This window comes from Squalius cephalus (genome assembly GCF_949319135.1).
Source record: "Squalius cephalus genome assembly, chromosome: 18".
Lineage (NCBI taxonomy): Eukaryota > Metazoa > Chordata > Actinopteri > Cypriniformes > Leuciscidae > Squalius > Squalius cephalus.
Window position 1 is genome coordinate 13,574,645 of NC_137139.1, and position 26,321 is coordinate 13,600,965.

Genomic DNA, 26,321 nt, shown 5'->3' on the forward strand with positions numbered 1-26,321 from the left:
TATCAGAAAGATGTTATTAAATCTAACCATGCATTTTTAGAGTTTTCTTTATCTATAGAATAAAAAAAAGTTGGATTTCTTACAATTATGAAGATGTATAGGGTATGACATAATAGTACCACTTTGCAATAAGGTTCATTAGTTAAAGTATTAAAGGGGTGGTATAATGCCCTTTTCACAAGATGTAAAATAAGTCTCTGATGTCCACAGAGTGTGTATGTGAAGTTTTAGCTAAAAATACCCCACAGATATTTTTATATAGCATGTTAAAGTTGTCACTTTTTGAGGGAAAGCAAAAACGCACCGTTTTTGAGTCTGTCCCTTTAAATTCAAATGAGCTGCTGCTCCCAGCACAGGGGGCGGAGCTACAACAACTTGTGTCCTTTTACCTCACACAGACATGCACTGAAAATTTCAAAAACTTTTAGCCTTTTATGTTCAAACCGAAGTCAGAAAGAAAGAACATGTAGACAACATTTCTGAATGGTTAGTTGGGGAATTTATGTAGCTTATGTGTAGTTATCTTCTAGTCATTGATTAGCATATTCTGTCTTGATAATCTATAAATCGTGTTCCGGGGGCGGGGTTTATGTAAATTTTAGGGTTCATGATGTCACTAACCCGGGAGGAATGTCGTGTAGTCCCTACCAGCCGTTTGTTGTAGTCCTTAAAAAACGACTTCTTTAAAAGCAAATATCTCCCTTTGCTTTGAACTTTGGGAGTCGTAACTTTTCAGATGTTGTTTATGCTCAAACAGCAACATTACACACTAACTAAAGTTAGAAAAGTTAAATCATATTCAACCACCCCTTTAACTAACGAACTAACAATGAGCAGTACATTTGCTACAGTATTTATTAATCTTTGTTAATGTGTCAATAAATATCATGTTAGTTCACAGTGCATTAATTAATGTTAACTAATACATTTAATTTGAATCATGTATTAGCAAATGTTGAAATTAACATTAAATAAGATTAATAGTTGCTGTAGAAGTATTGTTCATTCTTAGTTTATGTTAAATAAGTTAGTTAACTAAAGTTAACTATAATAAAACCTTATTGTAAAGTGTTACAAAAATAATTAACGTTAATTTAAACATTAGATTTACATTATTTATACATAAGTGCTAAAATTATAATTCTGTTATATCAACAAAGTGAAAACAAACAACTTAAGTTTAAATGCTTGCATTTATTTTCTGGCATTTGGATTATGTGTCAATATTTCGCAGAACTTATAGATTCCCAGGGGACCCCAATGCAAAAAAGATGCCAAAAATGGAAAAATTATATGTAAAAAAAAAAAAAAAGAAAAGATTGCAATACTTAATCCGTAACTAAATTTCCAGTGCCTTGAAAGCAACAGGGCAGATATAAAAATACAATAGACAATACTGAGTAACAGTCAATAGACTGCTCACTAGCTGTACAGAGAAACACAAACCCTTCAAATACCCATCGGCAGGATTTTATAAATTCACAGATTTATATCAAATGTAGTTTGTGTATCTGAGGGTGAATGACACTCGAATTGGCCTGAAATAAGACATCAGGTAGTTTTTTTTTTTTTTTTTAGGGTCTAGAAAAAAAAAAAAAAAAAAAAAAACCCAAAGGGCGAGAACACTAAAAAGTCCCCAGCTTTTCTCTCGTTCTCTCTCTGATTATACAATACTCAGACTCGCACTGTATAAAAGAAAACCAATGGACAGAAGTAAAAAGGTGGCAGAATCAATAACTTAAATTCACAATTACAATAACTTAAAGGCATCTAATGTCTTAATCAAAAACAATCTTGTAGACTTGAAAGCAACAGACAAAAATAAAATAAAAACAGAATCAGAAACAAGTTCAGAATCATTGGGAAAACAAGAAATACAAAGAAAGAAAATTATACATACAAAAGTTCAGTATGCAAGATTTCAACATTCTGTGCTTGTTTAATGTACCAGTGGAAACAAAGCCCCGCTGTTCTGAAATGAAAGCAACATCAATTGTGTCAAAAAATTAGAAGGTTATAGGCAGAAAGCCCAAAACTACAGTATTCACAACAGATCAAAGATTACAGAAAGTCTTTACTGTAAATACAAGTTTAAATCAGAAATAAAAAGGAAAAAGAAATTGAATAAGCAACTGTTTGGGTTATTTACAAGATTACTTTACTTTTAAGTACAAATATAGAAGTAAAATGCAAGTATTTTCAGATTAAAATATATTTTCATATTGTTATAGTCATATTTAACATTTTTTCTCTTAACTACAGCAAAATACCATCCGGGTCCTTAAGCTCTATACACAGAGCAAAGGCGTGCCGAGAGAGTCCAAAACGATCACTTATGAATTAACATAAAATGATTATTTAGCATGTCCAGGATACAGAGGAAATTACATATAAAAAAAAATTCTATGACAGACACAGCTAAGTGCTACAATTAAGCATTAAATTCCACAAATACAAAAAATAAAATAAACTGTTGTTTGCATCAGATATCTTTCGTCTCAGTCTTTTCTAACCGTTGACCACACCAGTCACTCCAACATGCATGTGCCACAGAAACGTTAGCTTGATTCGTTTAGGGGTTTTCTCTCAAAAACCAGGCACACATAATCATTTCTGCAGTTTCTTGCCAGACTTTAAGGGACTCCATTGTGCATTGGATTCAGTTTGAGCCGTTCGTATGTCCTCTGGCGCCCTCAAGAGGATGAGGAGCAGAGTGCGATCTGCTGGACTGTTCCCAGGTCAGTCAGGAGTTGTCTGATGCGATGCTTCAGCTGAGGGAGGCGCGCCAGCGGATCTGGAGGTTCCAGCTCACCTGTGAAGTCTAGCCAACTCTCCAGCACTGCAGAGTGATTTCAACATGTTAATACGAGCAAAGAATTAACCACACCCATCTGAAATTACATTTATTGCTTGAATAGTTTTAAACAAGAAATGTTTAAAAGATATTGTAGAGTCTCACCGTCTAGTTCTCTCTCAATAAGGTCCATTCTGTGTGTGACTTCGTCCTGCACTGCTTCGATGTGCTCCAGCAGGTTCAGCTGCCACTGCTGGTGCAGCACAAGATCAGGGTCTGGCTTGGGGTCAGGGGTCACAGGGTCAGGCTCCTCTTCCTTGATTTCCACCACACAGCTCTTTTCCTGCTCAGCGGAAACCAGTCGCTTCATACGGCACTCCAGCTCCTGAAAACAGAAACTAATGAGTCGTATCTTTGGCGTGTACTGGTGCTCTCGTGTTAATAATGTGAAATAAATGAGATGGTTGTTCATCCTAGCATCCCAAATCTCTTTAAGCCAATTTAATTAGTTCAGGTTTTATGCAGCAAAACAAAATGCATGGCATCCAGTGATGATTTTCTAGTGTGCGCAAATGTAAGACATGCTGTGACTATTTGCAGATACTACGACAGAATTTGAACTGGTTTGAAAACAGATCTCAAATTGATTTGGAAACAGATCTCAAACTGGTTTGGAAACAGATCTCAAACTGGTTTGAAAATAGATTGTGAACCGTTTCGCAAAACAGACTTTGAACTGGTTTGGCAAAAGACATCAAACTGGTTTGGAAACAGATCTGAAACTGGTTTGGAAACAGATCTCAAACTGGTTTGAAAATAGATTGTGAAACGTTTTGCAAAACAGACTTTGAACTGGTTTGACAACAGATGAATTGGTTTAAAAAACAGATCTCAAACTGGTTTGAAAATAGATTGTGAACCGTTTCGCAAAACAGACTGAACTGATTTGACAACAGATGAATTAGTAAAAAAAAAAAAAAAAAAAACATCTCAAACCGGTTTGAAAATAGATTGTGAACCATTTTGCAAAATAGGCTTTGAACTGGTTTGGCAAAAGACATCAAACTGGTTTGGAAACAGATCTCAAATTGATTTGGAAACAGATCTCAAACTGGTTTGGAAACAGATCTCAAATTGATTTGGAAAAAGATATCAAACTGGTTTGGAAACAGATCTCAAACTGGTTTGAAAATAGATTGTGAACCTTTTCGCAAAACAGACTTTGAACTGGTTTGGCAAAAGACGTCAAACTGGTTTGGAAACAGATCTCAAATTGATTTGGAAACAGATCTCAAACTGGTTTGGAAACAGATCTCAAACTGGTTTGAAAATAAGATTGTGAACCGTTTCGCAAAACAAACTTTGAACTGGTTTGGCAAAAGACATCAAACTGGTTTGGAAACAGATCTTAAACTGGTTTGGAAACAGATCTGAAACTGGTTTGAAAATAGATTGTGAAACGTTTTGCAAAACAGACTTTGAACTGGTTTGACAATAGATGAATTGGTTTAAAAAAACAGATCTCGAACTGGTTTGAAAATAGATTGTGAACCGTTTCGCAAAACAGACTGAACTGATTTGACAACAGATGAATTAGTAAAAAAAAAAAAAAAAAAACCATCTCAAACCGGTTTGAAAATAGATTGTGAACCGTTTTGCAAAATAGGCTTTGAACTGGTTTGGCAAAAGACATCAAACTGGTTTGGAAACAGATCTCAAATTGATTTGGAAACAGATCTCAAACTGGTTTGGAAACAGATCTCAAACTGGTTTGGAAACAGATCTCAAACTGGTTCAAATTGGTTTGGAAACAGATCTGAAACTGGTTTGAAAATAGATTGTGAACCGTTTCGCAAAACAGACTGAACTGATTTGACAGATGAATTAGTAAAAAAAAAAAACAACAAAAAAAACATCTCAAACTGGTTTGAAAATAGATTGTGAACTGTTTTGCAAAATAGGCTTTGAACTGGTTTGGCAAAAGACATCAAACTGGTTTGGAAACAGATCTCAAATTGATTTGGAAACAGATCTCAAACTGGTTTGGAAACAGATCTCAAACTGGTTCAAATTGGTTTGGAAACAGATCTCAAACTGGTTTGAAAATAGATTGTGAACCGTTTCGCAAAACAGACTTTGAACTGGTTTGGCAAAAGACATCAAAATTGGTTTGAAAACAGATCTCAAACTGGTTTGAAAATATATTGTGAACCGTTTCGCAAAATAGGTTTTGAACTGGTTTGGCAAAAGACATCAAACTGGTTTGGAAACAGATCTCAAACTGGTTTGGAAACAGATCTCAAACTGGTTTGGAAACAGAAGCTTTTGTCTTATAGTGTGCACTTGGCCAAATAGGAAATAAGTTGCTTGCAACTTACCTTACTAAAAGAGCGGTCGGCCAGCTGAAGCTTGTGCTGGTCGTGGTCCAGAGGCATGCTGTACCTCTGCTCGGCCATCTCTAGTAGGTCCTCAGTGCTCCTGAGACTGTCCTCCAGCTCAGAACCGCCCCGCGTCTCCACCACAAGCTTTCTCTCCACCGCTGGGTAGTACGTACGGGGCTTCTGGTAGCAGTGCTCGCTGCTAATGTACGAGTCTTGGAAAGAGACATGCGTCTCCACGGGCGACGGGACTTCGCTCTTCATTGTCTCAAATTCGCTCACTCCCATTTCAGGGGGTGATGGGGGAAAAGGAGTAGTAATGCCAGAATCACTAGCCGCCTTCCTCCGTAGGCCGTCTACAGGTTTCCAGGGCTGCCGCCAGAGTTTCAGGTCTGGGTGGGCTTGTGTCCTAAAACAGGGGGCAGCTTTGATTTATAACTGAAGCTCCTACTGCACTTTCACAAATTGACCTAATACTCGGTCACATTAAGAGCATTAGACAAAAGGAGTTACTTACTGTAGGATGCTCATCTTGAGCTGAAGACCGTTCAGGACCTCAAACACACGGTGGACGTCCCCTAGAAGCTGATGGGCGGCTGTCACTTTCTTACTGTTCTGGTGGGAGTAGTTCTCCTCCAGGAAAGACAAGCCATACATGTGACCGCTGCTCAGCCAGTCTTTATCATACCAGAACCTTTGACTCTGTCTCTGGGCTGCATACAGACAAAAGCACATGTAAACATAAAAAAAAAAAAAAAGACAACAAAATGTATTGATGTGGTTGTCATATTTTGATCGGAATCCTTGTTTTGTTTTGCTAACACACACAGTCCAGAAAGACTCATTTCAAAATTAAAGTTAATATCCACTAAACTGAGGTGATTTTGGGGGGGGGGAAGTTCAAGTCTCTCACCTGGTGGGTCTCTGCAGACGTAGCAGCTGTAGCTGTCTGGGACACTGTCCTCATACAGACCCATACACGTCCCATGCTGCCAGCACAAACACTCATCACACTGCAGAGAGCACAGGAAATAATTCAGAATACAATTCAAGTAAATGTGCAGGTGCATAACTGGTTTAAATTCCTTGTTCTGAATTTTATTTTCATACTACAGCTCGAAGTATGTCAGATATACTCATATATGTGACCCTGGATCACGAAACCAGTCGCAAGTCGCACGGGTATATTTGTGGCAATAGCCAACAATATATTGTATGGGTCAAAATGATCGATTTTTTTTTATGCCAAAAATCATTAGGATATTAAGTAAAGATCATGTTCCATGAAGATATTTGGTAAATTTCATACCATAAATATATAAAACATTTATTTTTGTGAGTGAATGCAGCACAATCGCGAACATAAATGAACAACTTTAAAGGAGATTTTCTCAATGTTTCGATTTTTTTGCACCCTCAGATTCCAGATTTTCAAATAGTCGTATCTCGACCAAATATTGTCCTATTCTAACAAACCATACATCAACGGAAAGCGTATTTATTCAGCTTTCATATGATGTATTAATCTCAAGTTCAAAATTGTGACCCATGTGACTGGTTTTGTGGTCCAGGGTCACATATTATATTTTTTACAGCTGATTTTATAAATATATAATTATTTGCATCCAATTTATATTTGTAATAAATATATACTCATTACTCAACCATAAATAAATTATTTATGATCAGGGTTTTTCCTGCATTGAAAATATTTTGGCAGCTGTCAAAATGAATCTTTGTCCCGCCAAACTCTCAAACTAGCCGACTGCTTTAAACACTCTTGGCTCTGTAGCAAATCACAGAAATATCTGTTACACTTTATTTAAAGGTGTCCATGTTTCAGTGTAATTATACTACATTTAAGTACCGAGTAATAATAATAATAATTAACTACATGTCCTTACTATAGGGTTAAGAGGACTAGGGTTTGGTTTAGGGTTAGTTGCATGTCATTATGCATAATTTATAGTTATTACTATAGTAAATACATGTAACAAGGACTCAACAACAACAACAACAACAACAACAACAACAACAACATGTAAAATAAAGTGTTACCGAAATATCGGTTGAGCATATGGAGGCAACACCCAATCAGATGTGTTTAAGTTAGTCAGAATCCACTCAACAAATATTTTTATTAGAACCAACAATGTATAAACATGATGTCAATAAGAGATTGCACAGCTTCATTGATTATAACAGGAGTTTTTGCAAGAGCGCAGCGCATTCAATGATTATAATGGCCGCCTTTCTTGCATTCTGTATATAATTTTTTTTTTTCATGCTGCTAACTACACATTGCCAAGTTTCTGGATTGACAATCGTATTTAAATGCGCGATTGAATCCGATTGACAGTGATAACCATAGCAATGGATGCAACAAAACAATCTGATCCTGTATGTCAAATGATCTGTGCATTAGTCTCTATAAGTAGACCAGAAATAATAGACCACTTTTTCTATGTAACGCATTATTTTCGTTTGATTAATTCGTTAAAAAAAAAAGTAATAAAAAAAAAAAGTCAGAGGCTTGAGGTCTTGTCTGGTGCAGTTTCAGAGGGTGGTAGTTTACCTGTATCATGAAGTCGTTCTCCTCCTGCACTTCACAAATACAGCGTACAATCTCCGAGCCGTGAGAGACGGTTTCCACACCCTGCTCAGAGAGGGGCATGTTCAGATCCAGCTCAGCATCAGACTCGTCCTCACTCCATACAGGACTGTCTGAAGACAAATCACTGCTGCTGTCTTCGCCTGCCGGAAACGAGAAGGACCACACATTTAAGCAGAAGATTTAATCTCCATTTTTATACTACAGTCATCCATGCAAGATAATCAGCTAGTCCAATCACACATGCACACGCACGTTAAAAACAATTCCAGAGAGATAAATCTACATAGCGGCAGTGACTAAACACAGCTAGTCGAGATACTGAAAGACAACAATGCAGGAGAGGAACACAAAGCAGGCAGCTGTGAGTTCGGTGGACCTGCGTTCTCTGGTACCCACCCTGGCTGAGCATCTTTTCGGGGCAGTGTCCCGTGTAGGATCGGTGTGTGAGGGAGAGGGGCAATTTGTGGGCCGAATTCAGATTGCAGGGGAAAGGCTTTAGGCCAATGCTCTCCTCAGTGCTGTAACAGTCTGTCAGAGGAGGAAGAGCAGACGCCACACAGGGTTAAACACAGACCGAGCAGTTCCTCACCGACGAGGCGGCTTGTAGATCTGATTCAGTGAGTTCTTGAAGCTGTCAAGAGGAACTGGTAACTGAAACGTTCCTTTTGTGGGTGGCTGTGCACTTTCAGAGTCTATTAATAACTCAAGACGAATGACACATAGATTTGGTGTCCCAATGCAGATAGAAAATGGTTGAGAATCTCAGTATTCAAAATCTAGTAATAAGTGAATTGAGCGTTTATTTCATTTAAAAGACAATTTGTACCATCATCTTGCTACAACTTTGAGTCTTGAAACAGTGAACTGTGCCTCATTCATATACATATATATACATATATATATACACACACACATATATATATACACACACACACATATATACATATATATATATATACAAATAAAAAAAAAGGCATTTTTTTATTTCATTGACAAATTGGCAAAACAACAAAGAAAAACAACTTTCAAATATTTGTTAAAATGCTATTTAAAATGTGCATTTAAAATGATTTATTAATTAATTATTTTATTAATTAAACGGTTTTAAATATGTCCATTATTTTGTCCATTTAAAAAGGGATTTATTTCCAATTTTATTTTTGTATATTATAAATAGAAAAAATGCAAAGGATAGGCTTTTAAGGCTTATAAGTTTAATAATTTATGAACAGGCATATTATAAGTCAGAATGTTTTTCTACCTTATGTGAGGCATTTAAAAAAGCATGTGCATATTTATTTTGTGTACAAAAGTAGGGGTGTGCGATATCACGATTTTTGAAAATGTCTCCACGATCTGCTTTTGAAGAAATATCGTAGCATCGTGTCAAATCACTTTGGCCTAAATGTCTGCCACTCTTTTTTATTTGATATTTTGTTACATAAGTCTTTGTTTTTAAAATAGGGACATTAGTTTGGCTGTAATGCTCAGTCACTTGCAAAACAGTAAAACCAACATGAAAAAGAATCGTGATATGATATTTTTGCCATTTCGCCCACCCCTATGACAGCGCTGTTTATCATATGTCTCGAGCTATGTGAATTTGTTGAGGATCTAAACGTCACCAACTGAGAATGAAACATGGAAAAACGCTACGCATTAAAGTAATATGTTTTAAAAAACATTACTTTAAAAAGCTGCCTAATTGTCACATTTTAAATATATAACTCTGAATAGATTGTGTATAGATTTGCATAGTTTATTATGAATTCAAAACAGAAACCTTAGAGCGTGACATCATATCCTGCTAAAATATATTGCTGGGTCCAAAATAATTTGATATGCTCAGTTTAGTGAAACTGCCTATTTAGAGAAAAGTTGTAGCAACAGCGGACACACAGAGGGGACAGCAGAGAGCCGAAGAAAGAGCCACCGCTGCACTAAAACTGCCGTCTCACCTGACTTAGACTTCCTTTTCTTCTTCCTTTTCTTCAGTTTGATGCGGAAGAAATCCCTCTGCCGCTTCTCTCTCAGCCTTTCCCGTTCTTTCACCGCTTCAGATGAGAAAAATAAATCTCCATTACTGTCATGGCCTGATTGTGGTAATATGCAGAGAAATCAGCGAGAGCATGATCACAGAAATAGATGGAATGATCACGATGCTCTCAAATACCTGTTTCCTTGGCAACCCAGTCTCTGTCGTCATGCAGCGAGCGGTTGAAGTGTTGGTTCTCTTTGCTCCTTTCTGCGCCCAGTGTGGCCGAGCGCTGCCGGTGCATGCTGCCAACCGCAGGGGGCGACAGAGTGTGACCTGACTTACTGTCACTCAGAGGAGAGGGAGTATCTGTGGGAGATTTAAAGGACACCTATTATGCTTTTGGATTTTACCTTTCCTTTAGTGTTTAGTATAGCCCTTTGTGCATGTAAACAATCTGCAAAAATACAAAGCACAAAGTCCACGGCAAAGGGAGTGAATCTCACTTGAAAACAGAAAACACTTGCCTGAAACACCTTGTTTGTAGCCCTGCTATTATTTCTGTTACTAAGCCATGTCACCTTGTGACACATAATGCCTGCCTACTGGCTTCTTTGTCCCGTCCTCAAAGAACAGTTGGGTAAGTGATTTCGCTATCTTGAAGAGACGCTGTTTTTGGTACAACATTGTAAGGCAGGGTTCACCAATCTCGGTCCTGGAGGGCCGCTGTCCTGCAGAGTTTAGCTCCAACCAGCTCCAACACACCTGTTTGAAAGTTTCTAGTATTCCTAGTGAGACCTTGATTAGCTGGTTCATGTATGTTTAATTGGGGTTGGAGCTAAAATCTGCAGGACAGTGGCCCTCCGGGACCGAGATTGGTGAACCCTGTTGTAAGGACTTCTAATAGAGTGCAACAGTCAGGTTCTGGAAGTAAAAACTCATTCATTTTATCCTAAAGGAAATTGATTTTAAATAATAACTTATAAACCTTTAAAGACAGACATACTGTGAGCTAGAGGTTGTTAATCTATGGTATTTGCTTCTGCTGAAGGGTATTACAGCCCACGTCATTTTAGCATATTTTCATGCTGAAATAACAAACATGTAATCGTGAAATAAAATAATAGTGTTTAACAGTGGAATTTCTGGAGAAAAACTACATTACCCACGATGCTGTTCGGAAAATTACACCAATTAGAGAGTCGAAAAAAGCAACCCTCCAACCCTCTTTCCGGCCACTCCCATGATGCACTGCAAATTATGTAATCTCTCAATGTTCTTGACTTCTACATCATTTTTAATTTGATTATGCTGTTCGCAATGCATCATGGGATTGTAGTTCTTTCCCATTTGACCATTTAAGGGATAATCCTGTCATCGACTTGTCAAATTCTGTCATCATTTACTGTTTATGGGTAACCAAACAGTTGATGGGCTCCATTGACTTCCATAGTATAGAAAAAAAATACTGTGGAAGTCAATGGGTGATATTAAAATCCCAAAACTTCTGGAACCAGTGCTGCAGAAAAAGTTGGCGAGAAATGTTGCACTCTGTACCGACGCCATAGTTAGCATAGATGTTTACAGCTGCTCATTAGGTGTCGGGAACAGAAGCACAATTACGATAAGGGGCATTACATTTCCGACATATGCTCTAAGCAGTTGACCAATCACAACAGACTGGGCCATCTGACCAATCAGAGCAGAGTAGACCAATCACAACAGACTGGGCCATTTGACCAATCAGAGCAGAGTAGACCAATCATAACAGACTGGGCCATCTGACCAATCAGAGCAGAGTAGACCAATCATAACAGACTGGGCCATCTGACTAATCAGAGCAGAGTAGACCAATCACAACAGACTGGGCCATCTGACCAATCAGAGCAGACTGGGCTTATCAGAAAGGCGTGTTTTAAAGAAAAAAGAAGTAAAACAGAGTGTTTCAGGCAGCAGGTAAAAAGAAGTACTACAGAAATTCACAATATGAGAAAAATTAGTTTTTTGAACTTTAAAATCATGTAAATGTATTCTAGCAGACCCCAAAAATAAAATAATGAGCTCATAAATGAGCATAATATGGACACTTTATTTATGTTTTAAATATTATGAGGCCAAACGCACACACATCTGAACAAATGAACCCAAACAAACAGCCAATAGACAAAGTGTGCACTAACGGTGGGAAGCCGAGACCGTGCGGCGCCTGCGAGGGGTCTCCTGGCTGTGGTTCTGCTTGTCTGAGGAGCGCTTCTGGACGCAGCGAGGGGGGCTTGGGTCGCTCTGCGCGTGATAATACTTCATGTGGTAGTGCAGCAGAGACGCCTTGCGGAAAGACTTGAGGCAGCCTGCGATCTTGCATTTGAAGAGGTTATGGTCCAGCTCAATGGACAGGATAGGAGGAGGCTGGTTTTTGATGACCCTGTACACTGAGGGAGGAAAAGGGCAATGGGGTCACATAACAGCAGGTTTTTATACTGGACTGGTGAGAGAGAGAGAGAGTGAAACTGAGGGTTTGGGTACTCACATGGTTCTCTGCTGTACTTGTTTGTGGTTGGAAGGTGGACTTGCCGTTTGAGCGCTGCAGCTGAGAAAGCAATGTGTCAGTTAGCACATCATATACATGCATATGTTTAATTAACAACATTTGTACATATTCTGAAGACAATGTGAGAGGTGCCTGTTTGTGCAAAATTCACTCCTGCAATAGCAGGGTGTTGTTGCTGTTTGCCAGGGTATCGCCATTTTCTTACAACCAATACACACTACCGTTCAAGTGTTTGGGGTCAGTAAGATTTTATTATTTTTGAAAGAAATTATTTGTTTTATTCAGCAAGGATGCATTAAATTGAACAAAAGTGACAGTTAAGACATATATAATGTGACAAAGGATTTCTATTTCAAGTGAATGCTGTTCTATTGAATTTTATATTCATCAAAACATCCTGAGAAAATGTGTTGTGGTTTCAAAAATATTAAGCAGCACAACTGTCTTCAACATTAATGATAAGAAATGTTTCTTGAGCACCAAATCAATTATTATTTTCAATAAATTGTATATATTACATTTTAAAATACATTCAAATTGAAAACAGTTATTTTAAATATATATAATAGTATTCTACAATATTGTTGTTCTTACTGTATTTTTGATCAAATAAATGTAGCCTTGGTGAGCAGAAGAGACATTCAAAAAAAAAAGAAAAATCTTATTGAACCCAAACTCTGTAGCAGTAGTGTAGATGACTTTTTACAATAATTATCACAAATATTAATATATATTACAACTACGCAACACCAAAAGATTTATAAGACTTTTAGTACATTGTCTTGTGGTTGCTATGTTCAAATCTCTCACACACACAGTATGAGAAATAGTAATAATGATGCAGTCTTAGCAAACACCTCTGATTATCAAACTGAAACACAGAAGGATGTATACCATGCTCAGGTGTAGATCCGGCCTCTTCTGCGGATGCTGCATTTCCTGCAGGACTGGTCGGGTCATCCTTACTTTCTGAAGTCTCTGGGACAGAGTCTGTTTTAAGCGGTTTGATTTGAGATGGACTGTTTTTGTCTATGAGGGGATCAGAGACACAATGTGGATTAACAACTAGTGTAAAAAAACAACAACAAACATGACGTATAGGGGCTTTATCACCCTATCTAGCTCCTATGACAACTTGCAGGCCTACATATCATCAAGGCTGAGAAAATAACACAACATCGCAGACAAAGGCGACAGGTAAATGCAGTTAACATTAGCTTACTGTATGTTTATTTCTTATCGCTGTTTTCTATGTTCATGGAGTTAGTTTGTGGAGTAAGTATATGTAAACTGTGTTTTAAAAATGGCAGGTGTCGATGTTGTGTATGGCATGCGTTCGGCCAATCAATGTACACTTGGGTCACTGGTAGTTCCTATTGTGCTGGGTTAAACCCTACTCTAAAGTAGGAGGTAATTTAGTCCACCCAAAAGGAGTTCCTATAAGTAAACTCATTCCCATTCCTGCCATGCAAACACACTTGAAAGCAGGTGCTTCCACTAATAGTTATAGAAACTATGAAAAAATTCCTCTGGTTGAAAGCCCTTATGATAGGAGATGGAGAACTAACCTGTGCTTGAATTGGCTCTGCTTCTTTTGGACGGTGGTATCTGTCCTGTTGATGCACGTCTCTTCCTCAGTTCTGGTCCATTAGGCCTTTCCACATCTTTTGCTGAAAATGACAAGCCAACAATTTCAATCATCAAGCCTGAGCCAAACACATTAGTAAATCACCCAACAATTGCTTACTTGTGCTAGACATCGTTAAAATTGCTTCACTATCAATAATATTCCCTAAATGACTTCACTCTGCGACCATCTTGGTAATGCCAAGGGAAGGGGCAGTTATTTTCTACTCCAGTTCAAAAGTTTGGTAAGATTTTTAAAAATGTTTTTGAAACATTAAAGGCTGCATTTATCTGATCAAAAATACAGTAAAACATATTACAATTTGAATGCATTTTCGTCAGTGTCACATGATCCTTCAAAAAACATTCTTATATGTTGATTTGCTGCTCAGGAAACATTTCCTCTTAGTGCTGCTTAATATTTTTGTGATGCCATATTGAGCATTACGATTTCTCTCATTCATTTTTATTTGAGTGGTTTGTCTTCTCTCCTTATAATGTCTCTCTCTATTTGCTACTTAGCAAATGCTGATTGGCGTGTGTGTGAGGCTGAATCTGGCTCTTGGAATTGAATCATAATCAAATCAAATATTCAGATGTAACACCAGCATGTTCCCCCAAACCAAACTCACCATCTGCCATCCTACTCCGTGTCCTTCTGGGCAGACTGGGACTTTCATCCGACGCTTCTTCCTTTTCCTTCTTGTCCTCTTCGTTCTTGTCAATGCCATTTTGAAGTTCTTTGCTCTCCTCCTGTTCTCCATTCGTCTCTTTTTCCTCTGGTTTGATGGCTCCTTCTCCATTCTCAAGCATTTCTGTCTTGTCGTCTTCGCTGGGCTGTTTATCGCTGTGCTCAGCAGGTCTCGGCTCTGATTCGCCAACTACCTTAGTTGCTGTGCTTTCGCTCTCTCCGCCATTCTGGAGATCTCTGGACTCATCCATCACTGTGGCGTCTTCTTCATCCCCCTCTGAACCGCTCTCTTCATCCTGGTCAGAAGTGCTGTGTCTCGAGCTGTTACTTCTGCTGTTCTCCTTAGTCTTCCATTCTTTCCCGTTCTGATCCCCCCGCTTTCGAGCTTGCTGATTAGTCTTGCCATCAGAGCTCTGTAGATAAAGACCAACTCATTAAAGTGGTTTCTTTCATGAATGGCCTGGTTTAATACATATTAGAGCTGAGGGAGTAACTTCTCACCTGCTTGCGGAACGGCTTCACCTTAATCCCCTTCACTGTCTTTATGACTCCATCAAAAAACTTCACTGTGTAGACACCTGAGACATCACAGAAGAACAGCTTTCATAATTAACCTATCATTATGTAATGACCAACACTTTGATAATCTAACACTATCATAATGTAATACCCAACACATTCATAATGTAACACTATCATAATGTAATACCCAACACTTTGATAATCTAACACTATCACAATGTAATACCCAACACATTCATAATGTAACACTATCATAACGTAATACCCAACACACATTCATAATGTAACACTATCATAATGTAATACCCAACACATTTATAATGTAACACTATAATAATGTAATGCCCAACACTTTTATAATCTAACAATATATGTGGTGAGGGGGCATGGTAAAGCGAAGTCTGCAACGGGAGAGTGAGTGTGGAGACGAGCGGTAAGAAGTGCATGTTGACTAACACCCGTCTCTAACTCCAGTAACTGGCAGAGAGACGGGATATAAACGGCCTGCAGACCTGGGAAGGGGAGAGAGACTAACCCTGTGAATGCTATTGTTTTTTTTTTTGGGGGGGGGGGGGGGGGGGGTACTTTTTCTGAAAGACTGAAACTTTCTCACCGCCCTGACTACTTCGTCATTTTATTTGAAACGTTTTACACTGGTGCCTGCCAAAACCTGGGACCAAGAATTTGCGGAGACCAGCGCTCGCTGGTCTCCACCAAACACAACACCAAGCGCTTATGGACCTCAGACTGGAACAAGAGGAATGCTTTCGTCTGCTGGTTCAGACGCAGGAGGACCACCCGCGGGTCATCCGGAGCTTGCCTGACCAGGAGGTCGCCCCCACCATCTTTCACATGCCTATGGTAAAAATGGGTCCACGGGATGACCCAGAGGCATTCGTGGACCCATCTAGCTGGCGGAGGACCACCTGGTGGCGTGCCCCGGGGTCGGCGAGTTACTCTCTAATATCTTGCTCTCTCCAGCCCTTCATCCTTTTTTCCTCCTCTCCCCTCTCAGTCTCATCCTATACCCATTCCCAGGTCGCTCCAAACCCGTAAGACTTTCGTTCATCTTCGGAACACAAATGAAGATCTTTTTCTCAGATTTCATCAGAAACTTCATTTGTGTTCCGAAAATGAACGAAAGTCTTATGGAGCTAGGGACGGGAGAAGTCATTGCTCAGGCTGGGGATGCTGTTCCGGGACCATCACAGACTGACTCAGAGGAAACGAGAACGAACAGCACACGGCCATCGTTTAGCATTAGTTCTGGTGGACTATGCAACATGATATCCGGAAGCGGTGCCGTTATGCACCATCTCTGCGAAGAGTGTGGTGGACGAGCTGTTTCGTATGATCTCCCGGGTGAGAATCCCCAAAGAGATTCTCACTGATCAAGAGACAGCATTTATGTCAAGCACATTAAGCAAACTGTACGAAATACTGGCCATTGAATCCATTCGGACCAGCATTTATCACCCAAAAATGGACGGACTGGTGGAACGGTTTAAAAAATGTGGGAAAAATTGGGATAAATAGCTCGAGCCCCTGTTGTTCACCATGCTGGAGGTCCCACAAGCCTCCACAGGGTTTTGCCCATTCAAGCTTCTCTATGGACGGCAGCCCTGTGGGGTGCTTGACGTCATTAGAGGCTTGGGAGGAGCCTTCAAACAGCCATAGTGAAATTCAGTATGTCCTGGACCTCCGAGCAAAACTCAACACGTTGGGGTGGCTCTCCATGGAGAATTTTCTCCAGACTCAGGACAAACAAAGTCGGCTGTACAACAGGGATATGCGGCATCAATTTACACCGGGATATTGCCCTGGTCCCAGAGGGAGATCACCTCTCGCTGACTTAGCTCACCGTTGTAGCCAAATTGCAGGCAGATTTTGTAGACGCGTACTCGCCCCTGCCTGGTCGCACGGACCTCGTACAGCACCATATTGAAACGATCAAAGGGGTGGTGGCGCGCAGCCGACCCTATCGTTTACCTGAACACAAGAAAAAGGTGGTATAGGATGAGTTAAAAGCAATGCTATAGTTGGGAGTACTCTGTGGAATAGAAGTCTCACAGAGACTGGGCGAGCCCGATAGGTTTGGTCAGTTTCTGTGTCTATTACAGAAAGGTGAAGGCCTAAGGCAGGGGTGTCCAAACTCTCCCTGGAGGCCACTGTCCAGCAGAGTTTAGCTCTAGCCTGCCTCAACATACCTTCCTGGAAGTTTCTAGAATGCCTGGTAAGACCTTGATTATCTGGTTCAGGTGTGTTTAATTGGGGTTGGAGCTAAACTCTGCAGGACAGTGGCCCTCCAGGAGCAGGATTGGACATCCCTGGCCTAAGGTGTCCAAGTTCGACGCTTATGCAATGCCTCGGGTTGACGAGCTGCATGATAGGTTAAGTTCGGCTCACTTTTATTCCACACTGGATTTAACAAAAGGTTATTGGCAGATCCCCTTGTCGCCATTATCCAAAGAAAAAAACAGCCTTCACAATGCTGTTTGAATTACACCAATTTATCACCCTTCCATTCGGGTTTTTTGGGCTCCCGCTACCTTCCAGCTTCTCATGGACTAAATCCTCGGGCCACATTCCACGCATGTCGCTGCCTATCTGGATGACATCATTATCTATAGTAATGACTGGTAGCGCGGCATCTGGAACATCTGCTTGAACTACGTCTTGAGATCGCTGAGGGTGGCGGGACTCACAGCTAACCAGAGGAAGTGTGCAATTGGGCGTGTGGAGCTATGTTAGCACAACCTGCCCAAGTCCTAAAACCAAAAAGAAGGTGAGACAGTTCCTGGGTTTGTGCCTAATTATTCGGAGCTCACCAGCCCACTGACTGATCTCACTAAAAAAGGAAGCTCTAGATCTGGTTCAGTGGACGGAGCTGTGCCAACAGGCTCTAACCAAAGTGAAGGCTACTCTGTGTGGCGGGCCGCTTTAGCAATCTCCTAACTTTAATCTCCCCTTTGTGTTGCAGACAAACGCATCGGACAGGGGGCTGGCGGTAGTCCTGTCCCAGGTGGTCAGAGAAGAGGAACAGCAGGTGCTGTATCTGAGTCGAAAGCTCTCAAAAAGAAAGAACATATACAGCAACATTGAGACGGAGTGTTTAGCCATCCATCAGGCCATCCTCACCCTCCGTTATCACCTCCTGGGATGGGAATTCACCCTCTGTTTGGACCACGCGCCCCTCCAATGGAGCGGATCACCCGTTGGTATCTAGCTTTACAGCCTTTTAAGTTCAAGCTGGTCCACAGGCCGGGGGCGTAGAAGGTTGTAGCAGGGGGTGGGGGGGTGGCTTGTGGATTATTTTGATTTTGAGAAATAAAAACACTCTCTCCCCGCCCTGACTTCGTCATTTTATTTCAACCTATTTACACTATCAAAATGTAATGCTAAACACTTTCATAATCTAACACTATTATAATGAAATGCCCAACACTTTCATAATGAAATGGCCAAAACATTTATAGTGTACCACTATCATAATGTAATGCCCAGCACAATCATAATGTAACACTATCATAATGTACTGCCCAACACTTAACATAAAAAATATATATAACTATGAAAGGTGGACCGATATTAAAATCCTTGCTGGTACTGATAAGCTGATAATTATTGTCAAGTTAAGGCAAATAACTGATGCAATGGCTGATATAAAAATTTAATAAAATATTCTGTGTAAATACATAAATCGTTTTACATACTACATGTGAATTTAGACATCACAACATCATAATGAACAAATGAATCAAAATTCTAATCGATTAATCGGTTTTTAACAAAGCCCCACTGTAATGCATCCTTTTTAATAATAAGTTTAATTAAAAGATTTTTTATTTGACTTTTTAATAATTATATGAACAAATACTATACATTTATAAATTATTACTGTTATTTTTTTATTTTTTTTAAACTTAACATCAGCCAAATTATATGATACAATACTGTTTCATTTCCCAGTTGGTAAAAACTAACAAAGATAGTGCTTGAACCTGGACCAGTGAGATGATGTGCTGAGGATTAACACTGTAAAGGTTGTGAGTACACACCATCTTTGTCCCGGGACAGGATCTTAGCAGGGTAGTACCGACAGTCTGACCAGCTGGCGAGAACTTTCTGGTTGACATGAAAGCCCTGAGAGAAGAAACACATCTATATATAATCATGCAACATTATGAGTCAGAGTGTAACTTTGCCCATGCAGACTCTGAGTGATTCAGCAGTTTGACAGAAGTACTCACTGGAGCGCTCTGCCGTTCATTGAGACCTTGTTTCCTAAGCTGGATTCGTTCCACGGGTCTAAGGTACGGACTGCTCCAGTCAAACCATTCATCATAACGATGACTCCACTGTCTGTAGTGGATCAGAACCTTCTCGTCCTCATAGTCGATCTTCTCAATGCTAGCTGCATACCTGTGAACACACAAAGAGTTCACTTTAAATGACCTACTTCAGACTGCTGACCGATTACATCTGGGTTTCTAAAGGTTGAAAAAGATGTTAGACTGGAGTTTTATTTTTACGGTTAATAAGCAAGTTATATAGCACCTTTTAATACCAATATTTAAAAAATCATAAAATAAAATAAAATATGCATGTGCGTATTCACAAAAAAAAGAAAGAAAAAATAGGTCTTATTTAACTGATAGTTAAAATATAGAGCATAAAAGAGTTTGAGATCCTCGGTTTGTGATTTACAGTAGTAGCAACCCCTAGCTTCCTAATGTCTTCCTATCTTAAAATTGTACAGCTCAAAATTTGTGCACTATGACTTAAAATGCTTAATTAAGGTTGTCCAGATGGCAAATTTAGAACTTTTTCAAAATCTTTGAACGCAACAGAACTAATGGCATCAGCACCAGCGAAGCATCTGAATTTCAATCAGGCCGAGTGAATGAACGGATGGAAGAGCGGAAGCAGAGGGGAGACACTGACCAGTTCTTCAGACTGTCCCTCGCCTCCAGCTGCGCTCCCACCTCGAACGTGATCCCACGCCTGTGAGGAGGGCTCTTTGTCATGCTGGTCACACACAGTCACCAACCTATGAAACCAGAAAAACATACCATGAGGTCAGAGGTAATGGAGGTTACAGTCATGGGCGGCACAACTGAACCAAGGTGCTCATAAACGAACAGCATTACTACAGCCTACGGTATTTCAATCCCAAAATATTAGAGACCACCAGACACATCAGCACTTTTTTAATTATTTGCTACAATGTCAGAGCTTATTTGGTCTCCAATATTTCAGTTTCGGTTGTCCAGTGGTTATCCATCTTTTCTAATGTCCTAAAAATGCAATTTCAGTGATTTACTAAACTTTTGGATGATTGGCGCTGTCATTTCCAAAAGGTTGGCATAACAGTAAAGAAAACACAGTTTAGATAATATTGGTAGTAACTGATATTGGCCAAAATTTCTAGTTGCATATATACTAGGCAGAGCATAATTATTTTCTAATTGAGGAGTTCTATTATTTATGCTTTTGAAGCCGATACAGATTACGGATTTCGTCATCTGAATCAACCAATATCTTGATATAGACTATTTAATCCTTTATTATTAGTGCTGGGCTAATCCTCACATTTTATTTAAAGGAGTCAGATAGTATTTTAAGCAATGTCTTTACAACTCTACTGCTTACTGTCAAGTCAAGACCATGTTCTATTGCTCCCTGCCATGCTTGCTTCGATCCTCATTTTACCTCTTTTGTGCTTGGTCCCATAATCGCTAAATACATTTATAAAAGTCACTATTAAATGGATGTTACAATAGTCTTTTCTTTCCTATTGTGACGTATATCTGAGCAAAACGGCTTATCGAACAAGAAAAATGTAGGCCGGGACTTGATTTTGTCCATGGGAAATTTAATGGATTGTTGTGGTTTGCTATTGGTGGATCTCATGTGAGTGACAGGTTGGAGGGGAAGAGGGAGGGGAAGTTATTTTGATTAAATATTATAAATACACATGAATTTAACATATAGGCTATGTATATGTGCACGGATAAATCATTTGTCATAAATACTGCAATATTCCATAATTTTTTTTTTATATATTATAATTATATAATTTTATATATATAGGCTATATATATATATGTGTGTGTGTGTGTGTGTGTGTGTGTGTGTGTGTGTGTGTGTGTGTGTGTGTGTATGTGTATGTATATATATATATATATATATATATATATATATATATATATATATATATATATATATATACACACACACACACACACACATTTTGATTTCATAGCTTGAGGATATTTCTTTATTTTATTTCATAATTCTACATTCTCGGCCATTTCCTCTTGTGTTGGATGTTGGTCATACTCATAGATGATGACCACCATTTTATTGTTATTTGATGCCACAGATGCTAAACAACATATGGGTTACATGAGCTGTTCACCATCTTTCTCAAGCTGGTTTGTTTACAGTAGGCACATATTTAACCTCAATGTGATTTATGCATGTGATCAAGTTAAAAACAAAGTCACAGGAAGTGATTATCAGTTTTGAACAACAGCTGATTTATTGAAGCAACACTACTTGTGTATATTTTTTAAAACATTTATCAAAACTACACAATGCATTGAAAATAAATGACCTTAAACCAATTAATCATGAATCATACAACCACTGAGTAGGGCTGCACGATATATCGAAATAACCAAAATATTGCAAATGTATATGATATGGCTTACAACAACTGAATGATTTTAATACTTAAAGGCCCGGTTTCACAGACAGGGCTAAGGAGATTAAGCCAGGATTAGGCCTTAGTTCAATTAGTTCATTTAAGAAGCTTTTATAAACCTGCCTTAGAAAATCATATTTTAAGACATGTCAGTACAAGCTGCTTTCAGTTAAAACATCTGAAAACATGCACTTTAGTCTGGGACTATAGGCTTAAGCCTTGTCTGTGAAACCAGAGGAAAAAAGATTTAAAAAAGTCTAAGTTTTAGGTCGACGCAGAGAGAAACTGAACTGCTGCTCAATTCAGCGTGAGCCGAACAAGAGTCTCAGCACAGATCAGCAGCAGGAGTCAGATTACATTTATCACGAGAGGGAGGAGCTGACTGACAAGATAACAAGATTTGCTTTCAAAGCGCAATGCAAAAGCACCTATTTGGCAATATTTTAGATTTAAACCCAATGCTAATAGGGAACCTGCAAAGGGTTAGTTGTGTTGTTGTGTTTTTCATTAAGAATAATAATGAACCCACCATTCAAGCAAATGTTGCCCCTGAATTGCTGCTAATTTGAAATTTGAGCAAAATAATCGTGATTATCAGTTTATTATCATGCAGCCCTAACTCGCGTGCTGTTTTCTGTGTTGTGCACACATCCAAAACGTGCGCACAGAAAGACGCCTCTCATACTGTAAAGTGTGTGATACTGAACAGTTCTCTGCTGCGCTTTTTTGCACTTTAACGGACAAATTAGGGCTGTGCGATATAGCTAAAAAACGTATCACGATATAATGTTTCATATCGTTCAGTATCGATAATTGACATTTTTTTTATAACCTTATTTTTAAAGACAAGTAGAAAAGTGTGAATTTAAACCACTGTTTTTTATTTTATTTATTAAGGCAAACAACAAATTAAATCAGTTTTAGCAGTCAAAAACAAAATATAAACAAAAATATCTTCTTTATGTCTTATATTAAGATAAAAAAGTAAGTGTTAAAGAAACTCTTGAACTTGAAAATGTTACAAAATGTGTGCAATGCAAAAGTGTAAACGTAGAACAATCAAGGCAAACTTTGAGGTAGATCAACATCTGTAATAAGTAGGGGTGTAACGGTTCACAGAATTCACGGTTCGGTTCGATACGACACAGTGGTGTCACGGTTAGGTAGGCTACGCTTTCGATACGGCAAAAAGAAAGAAATGCCAGAGAAATTTCCTTGATTTAATATATATATATATTTATTAAAATAATGTGGGTTTTTTTTTATAAATAAGTGTAATTTTCCTACATCTTGAAACTTTTAGTTTTAGAAATGGGGGTATCTTTGAAGGATGAACAAATAATGTTTTAGTCATAACATTAAAAATAACATTTAAATATGATAATATTTGAGTTTTGAAGTGCTGGAAAAAGATGTGTGACGTACTTGAAAGCATTTTACAATTCCTGCCAAACTTCCATGGTTACAGTTAGCGTTACTACAGTAAATCCATGGTGACTGTTGCTGATCTGTGGACTTAAAGCCTATAACTAGTTCATTCATGGAACAATGTTTCTCCTGGTTTCCACGTCAGCGCTGTTTGATCCGTTAATAACGGAGAAATTTGAATGCTTCTGACTCGATCTAGCAGCGATGTTATTACTTCAGTGGCGAATTCAAATGCTTTCTTTGCTGGATCTGCTGTGTAGTAACAGTGTCGCTTGATCAAGATCGGCTCGCGCTGCACAGACGTTGGTCCAAACTGAGCGAGAAGCACAAAATAATGAGTAGTGCAGTTTCGTCGAGCGCTATATCGAACATTTTTAATATCGTTACCGACAACGGTGTACCGTCGATAAATACCACCGATACTGTTTTATCGACCAGCCCTAGGACAAATACATAAAAATATGTCATAATATCCTTGTAAACACAGTCGGTTATGTCTTAAGTGAACGTGAACAGTTGACAAAGCATACGCATGTGTAACAGTATATTGGATCTGTGCAGCTCTTAAAGTGACACCAGCCTAATATTCCTGCTGCCGTCTCTATAGTAACGTTAATCAAACAACAAAAGACAGAGAAAATTCACTCGCTGTTCTTGACTGAATAACTTTTGTAATTTTAATTGTAAAGTATATTTTATTTACAAAGTGCCGTGTTATATTACATTTGATCAGTCTCTGTACCTGAATTCTTAAAATCTTAAAATAATGTTTATTTCAATCATATCTTTGATCAGTTTATTTGTTCTTTTTTGAATTACTGAGTATTTACTTATCTTTAATAATGCTTAATTTATGTTAGATAGGCTAGCTGTTTTTGCTATGGTATTTTTAAACCATATTATGCAAAAGTTCCTTAAGTGTTCTTTAACCTGTCGATTTTTCTTCATGGTGTTTAACTACAATGAAATGTTTTACAATAAGACTTAGAATAAATGTGAATGATATCTGTTTTTTTCTTTTTTTTTACCTCATTGGAATCGAAATTAGGAATAGATAAGAATCAGAATCGATAAGCAGAACTGGAATCCTTAAAATCCAAATGATACCCAACCCTAGCCCTGCCGTGTATCAGCATGATAATGCAACAACACACACAGCAAGACTTGTATCAGGATGGTTTGAAAGTGAAGTTGAACATCGCCCATGGCCTGCACAGTCACCAGATCTAAATATTGTTGAGCCACTTTGAGGTATTTTGGAGGAGCGATTCAGAAAATGTGTTCCTCCTCCAGCATGTTCTGGAAGAGGAATGGCTCAAAATCCCTCTGTCCACTGTGAAGGACTTGTATCTGTCATTCCAAGGACGCATTGATGCTGGATTGGCTGCAAAAGGAGGCCCTACACCATACTAATAAATCATTGTGGTCTAAAACCAGTTGTTTCCATGTGCTTGTCCCGTACTTATCTTGTAACGCAAGATAAATGTCTACAACAATAATACCAGATCAGATGTGCAGTGTACTGTACATTAATGATTATAGTTTATACCACAGAGGGAAAACTGTGGTAAATTTATGACATAATTCTCATTTAAGCACTTTTCCAAGGCTGGTAGAGTGTAGGGAAACATTAAAATGTAAGATATAATTTCGACAGAATGAAGAGGACAAGGAAAGGAAACTTTGAGCACCATAGACCCTAATGCATTATTACCCTTATTGAATCAAATAGGAAAGACTGACATCATTCACACTGAAACCCACAGCCCTTTATCAAAAAAAGGTCTTCATCATGATAAATCACATGAAAGCGCGTCGGATAAGTTTCGTAACTGACTCGCGTGCTTATCCAACCCGCCAGTGCTGCGCGCGCAACCGCCGGGCTCGTGCTCGTCCTCGTGGACAGACACGTTCCTACAGATTGCATACATTTTCAATACGTCACGATCGCGGGAAACCGGCACATTACGTTAAATCAATGCTTACACAAACTCCTCAGCTCTCCCAGTGAACGGTCGCGCACATCGACAGGCGCGTGACGCATATGGCGCGCGAAACCTTTCCTCCTCGTTGTTTACATTGTCAGGCAAGCGGCTCATCTTTACATGCCTGTCATAACAAGTCGCAATCAGTACGTCAAACGACATTGACTGAAGATAAACGTTTTTATGGTAGAAAGAGCTAAACATGAACGGAAATAATCACAGGATTCATGCATTTGACTCTTCCTCTACTTCTCATGCGAGGAAAACGTGGGTGCAACGTTGTCTGCGAACTTGACGCTCACTGCTGTGTGTAGTTTAAGATGGCAGGCGAACAGAAAATGCTCTGCGATCTCTACATCACAAAAAAACGAGTCAAACCCTCAAAATAAAGTTTAAGTAATTAACTTGGCATTTTAAATGGCTATATTGATATTACATTGTTCCGTTGATAAGAATGATGCGCAACAACAGCAATCCATTTGATTGGTTCAGAGCCCTGACTGACGCGGACTCCGGCGTTCTGATTGGACCGCGCATCTGTCATTCAAACGCTTACGCTCAGCGGCCTCCGCTCGGCCTACTCCTTACAGCATGGGACTACCTCAAGTATGAGTCGAACAAATGTCTTCCAGCTATTTGAGAAGCCCTAAATGTGCATTCATCCCGATCTACATAACGACTATGACTGTAACCGCCGACAATTTTCATCAATGCACTATCTGACAAAATCAATTCCATGGGTCCCATTAGCATCAAACAGGGGAACATGCACGGAGGCAAGTTTCGTTTGAACACAACAGCATCATCACCACCACACACAAATTATAAAATGTACAATTACATCAAATAAACGACCGAGACAGCTGCTCATTGTTTTGCAATATATAATCACAGCGCCGTTTACCTTTAATGCTGATAAATGTACTCCGACAGCAAAGAAAGCAAGTCCAAATGCATGGGGAGTGCTGTAAGTCGCATGCTTCGAGAGCGAGCGCATCCACGCAGTTTGTTTTCTCCGGCGCGAGCAGCAAGGCCGGTGTCCGCGAGGTGG

General features: G+C 39.1%; 1 protein-coding gene across 2 annotated transcripts; it reads right to left on the minus strand.

Annotated features, from left to right (window-relative positions):
• Positions 1-1,179: 1,179 nt before the first annotated feature.
• phf20b (PHD finger protein 20, b) lies at positions 1,180-26,321 on the minus strand. 2 transcript variants are annotated; one of them, XM_079849789.1, is made up of 19 exons: positions 26,175-26,321; positions 20,093-20,198; positions 19,399-19,570; positions 19,207-19,291; positions 15,128-15,204; positions 14,568-15,039; positions 13,878-13,979; positions 13,204-13,338; positions 12,289-12,348; positions 11,942-12,190; positions 9,960-10,130; positions 9,745-9,840; positions 8,183-8,314; positions 7,748-7,926; positions 6,086-6,185; positions 5,690-5,885; positions 5,173-5,581; positions 2,960-3,179; positions 1,180-2,839 (listed from the first exon to the last, which is right to left on the minus strand). In XM_079849789.1, exons 2-19 carry the CDS (start codon positions 20,173-20,175, stop codon positions 2,694-2,696), a joined length of 3,084 nt encoding a protein of 1,027 aa, XP_079705915.1. In that variant the 5' UTR covers positions 20,176-20,198; positions 26,175-26,321; the 3' UTR covers positions 1,180-2,693. The 2 variants fall into 2 exon arrangements, with proteins under 2 accessions (XP_079705915.1, XP_079705916.1); XM_079849790.1 differs by lacking the exon at positions 8,183-8,314.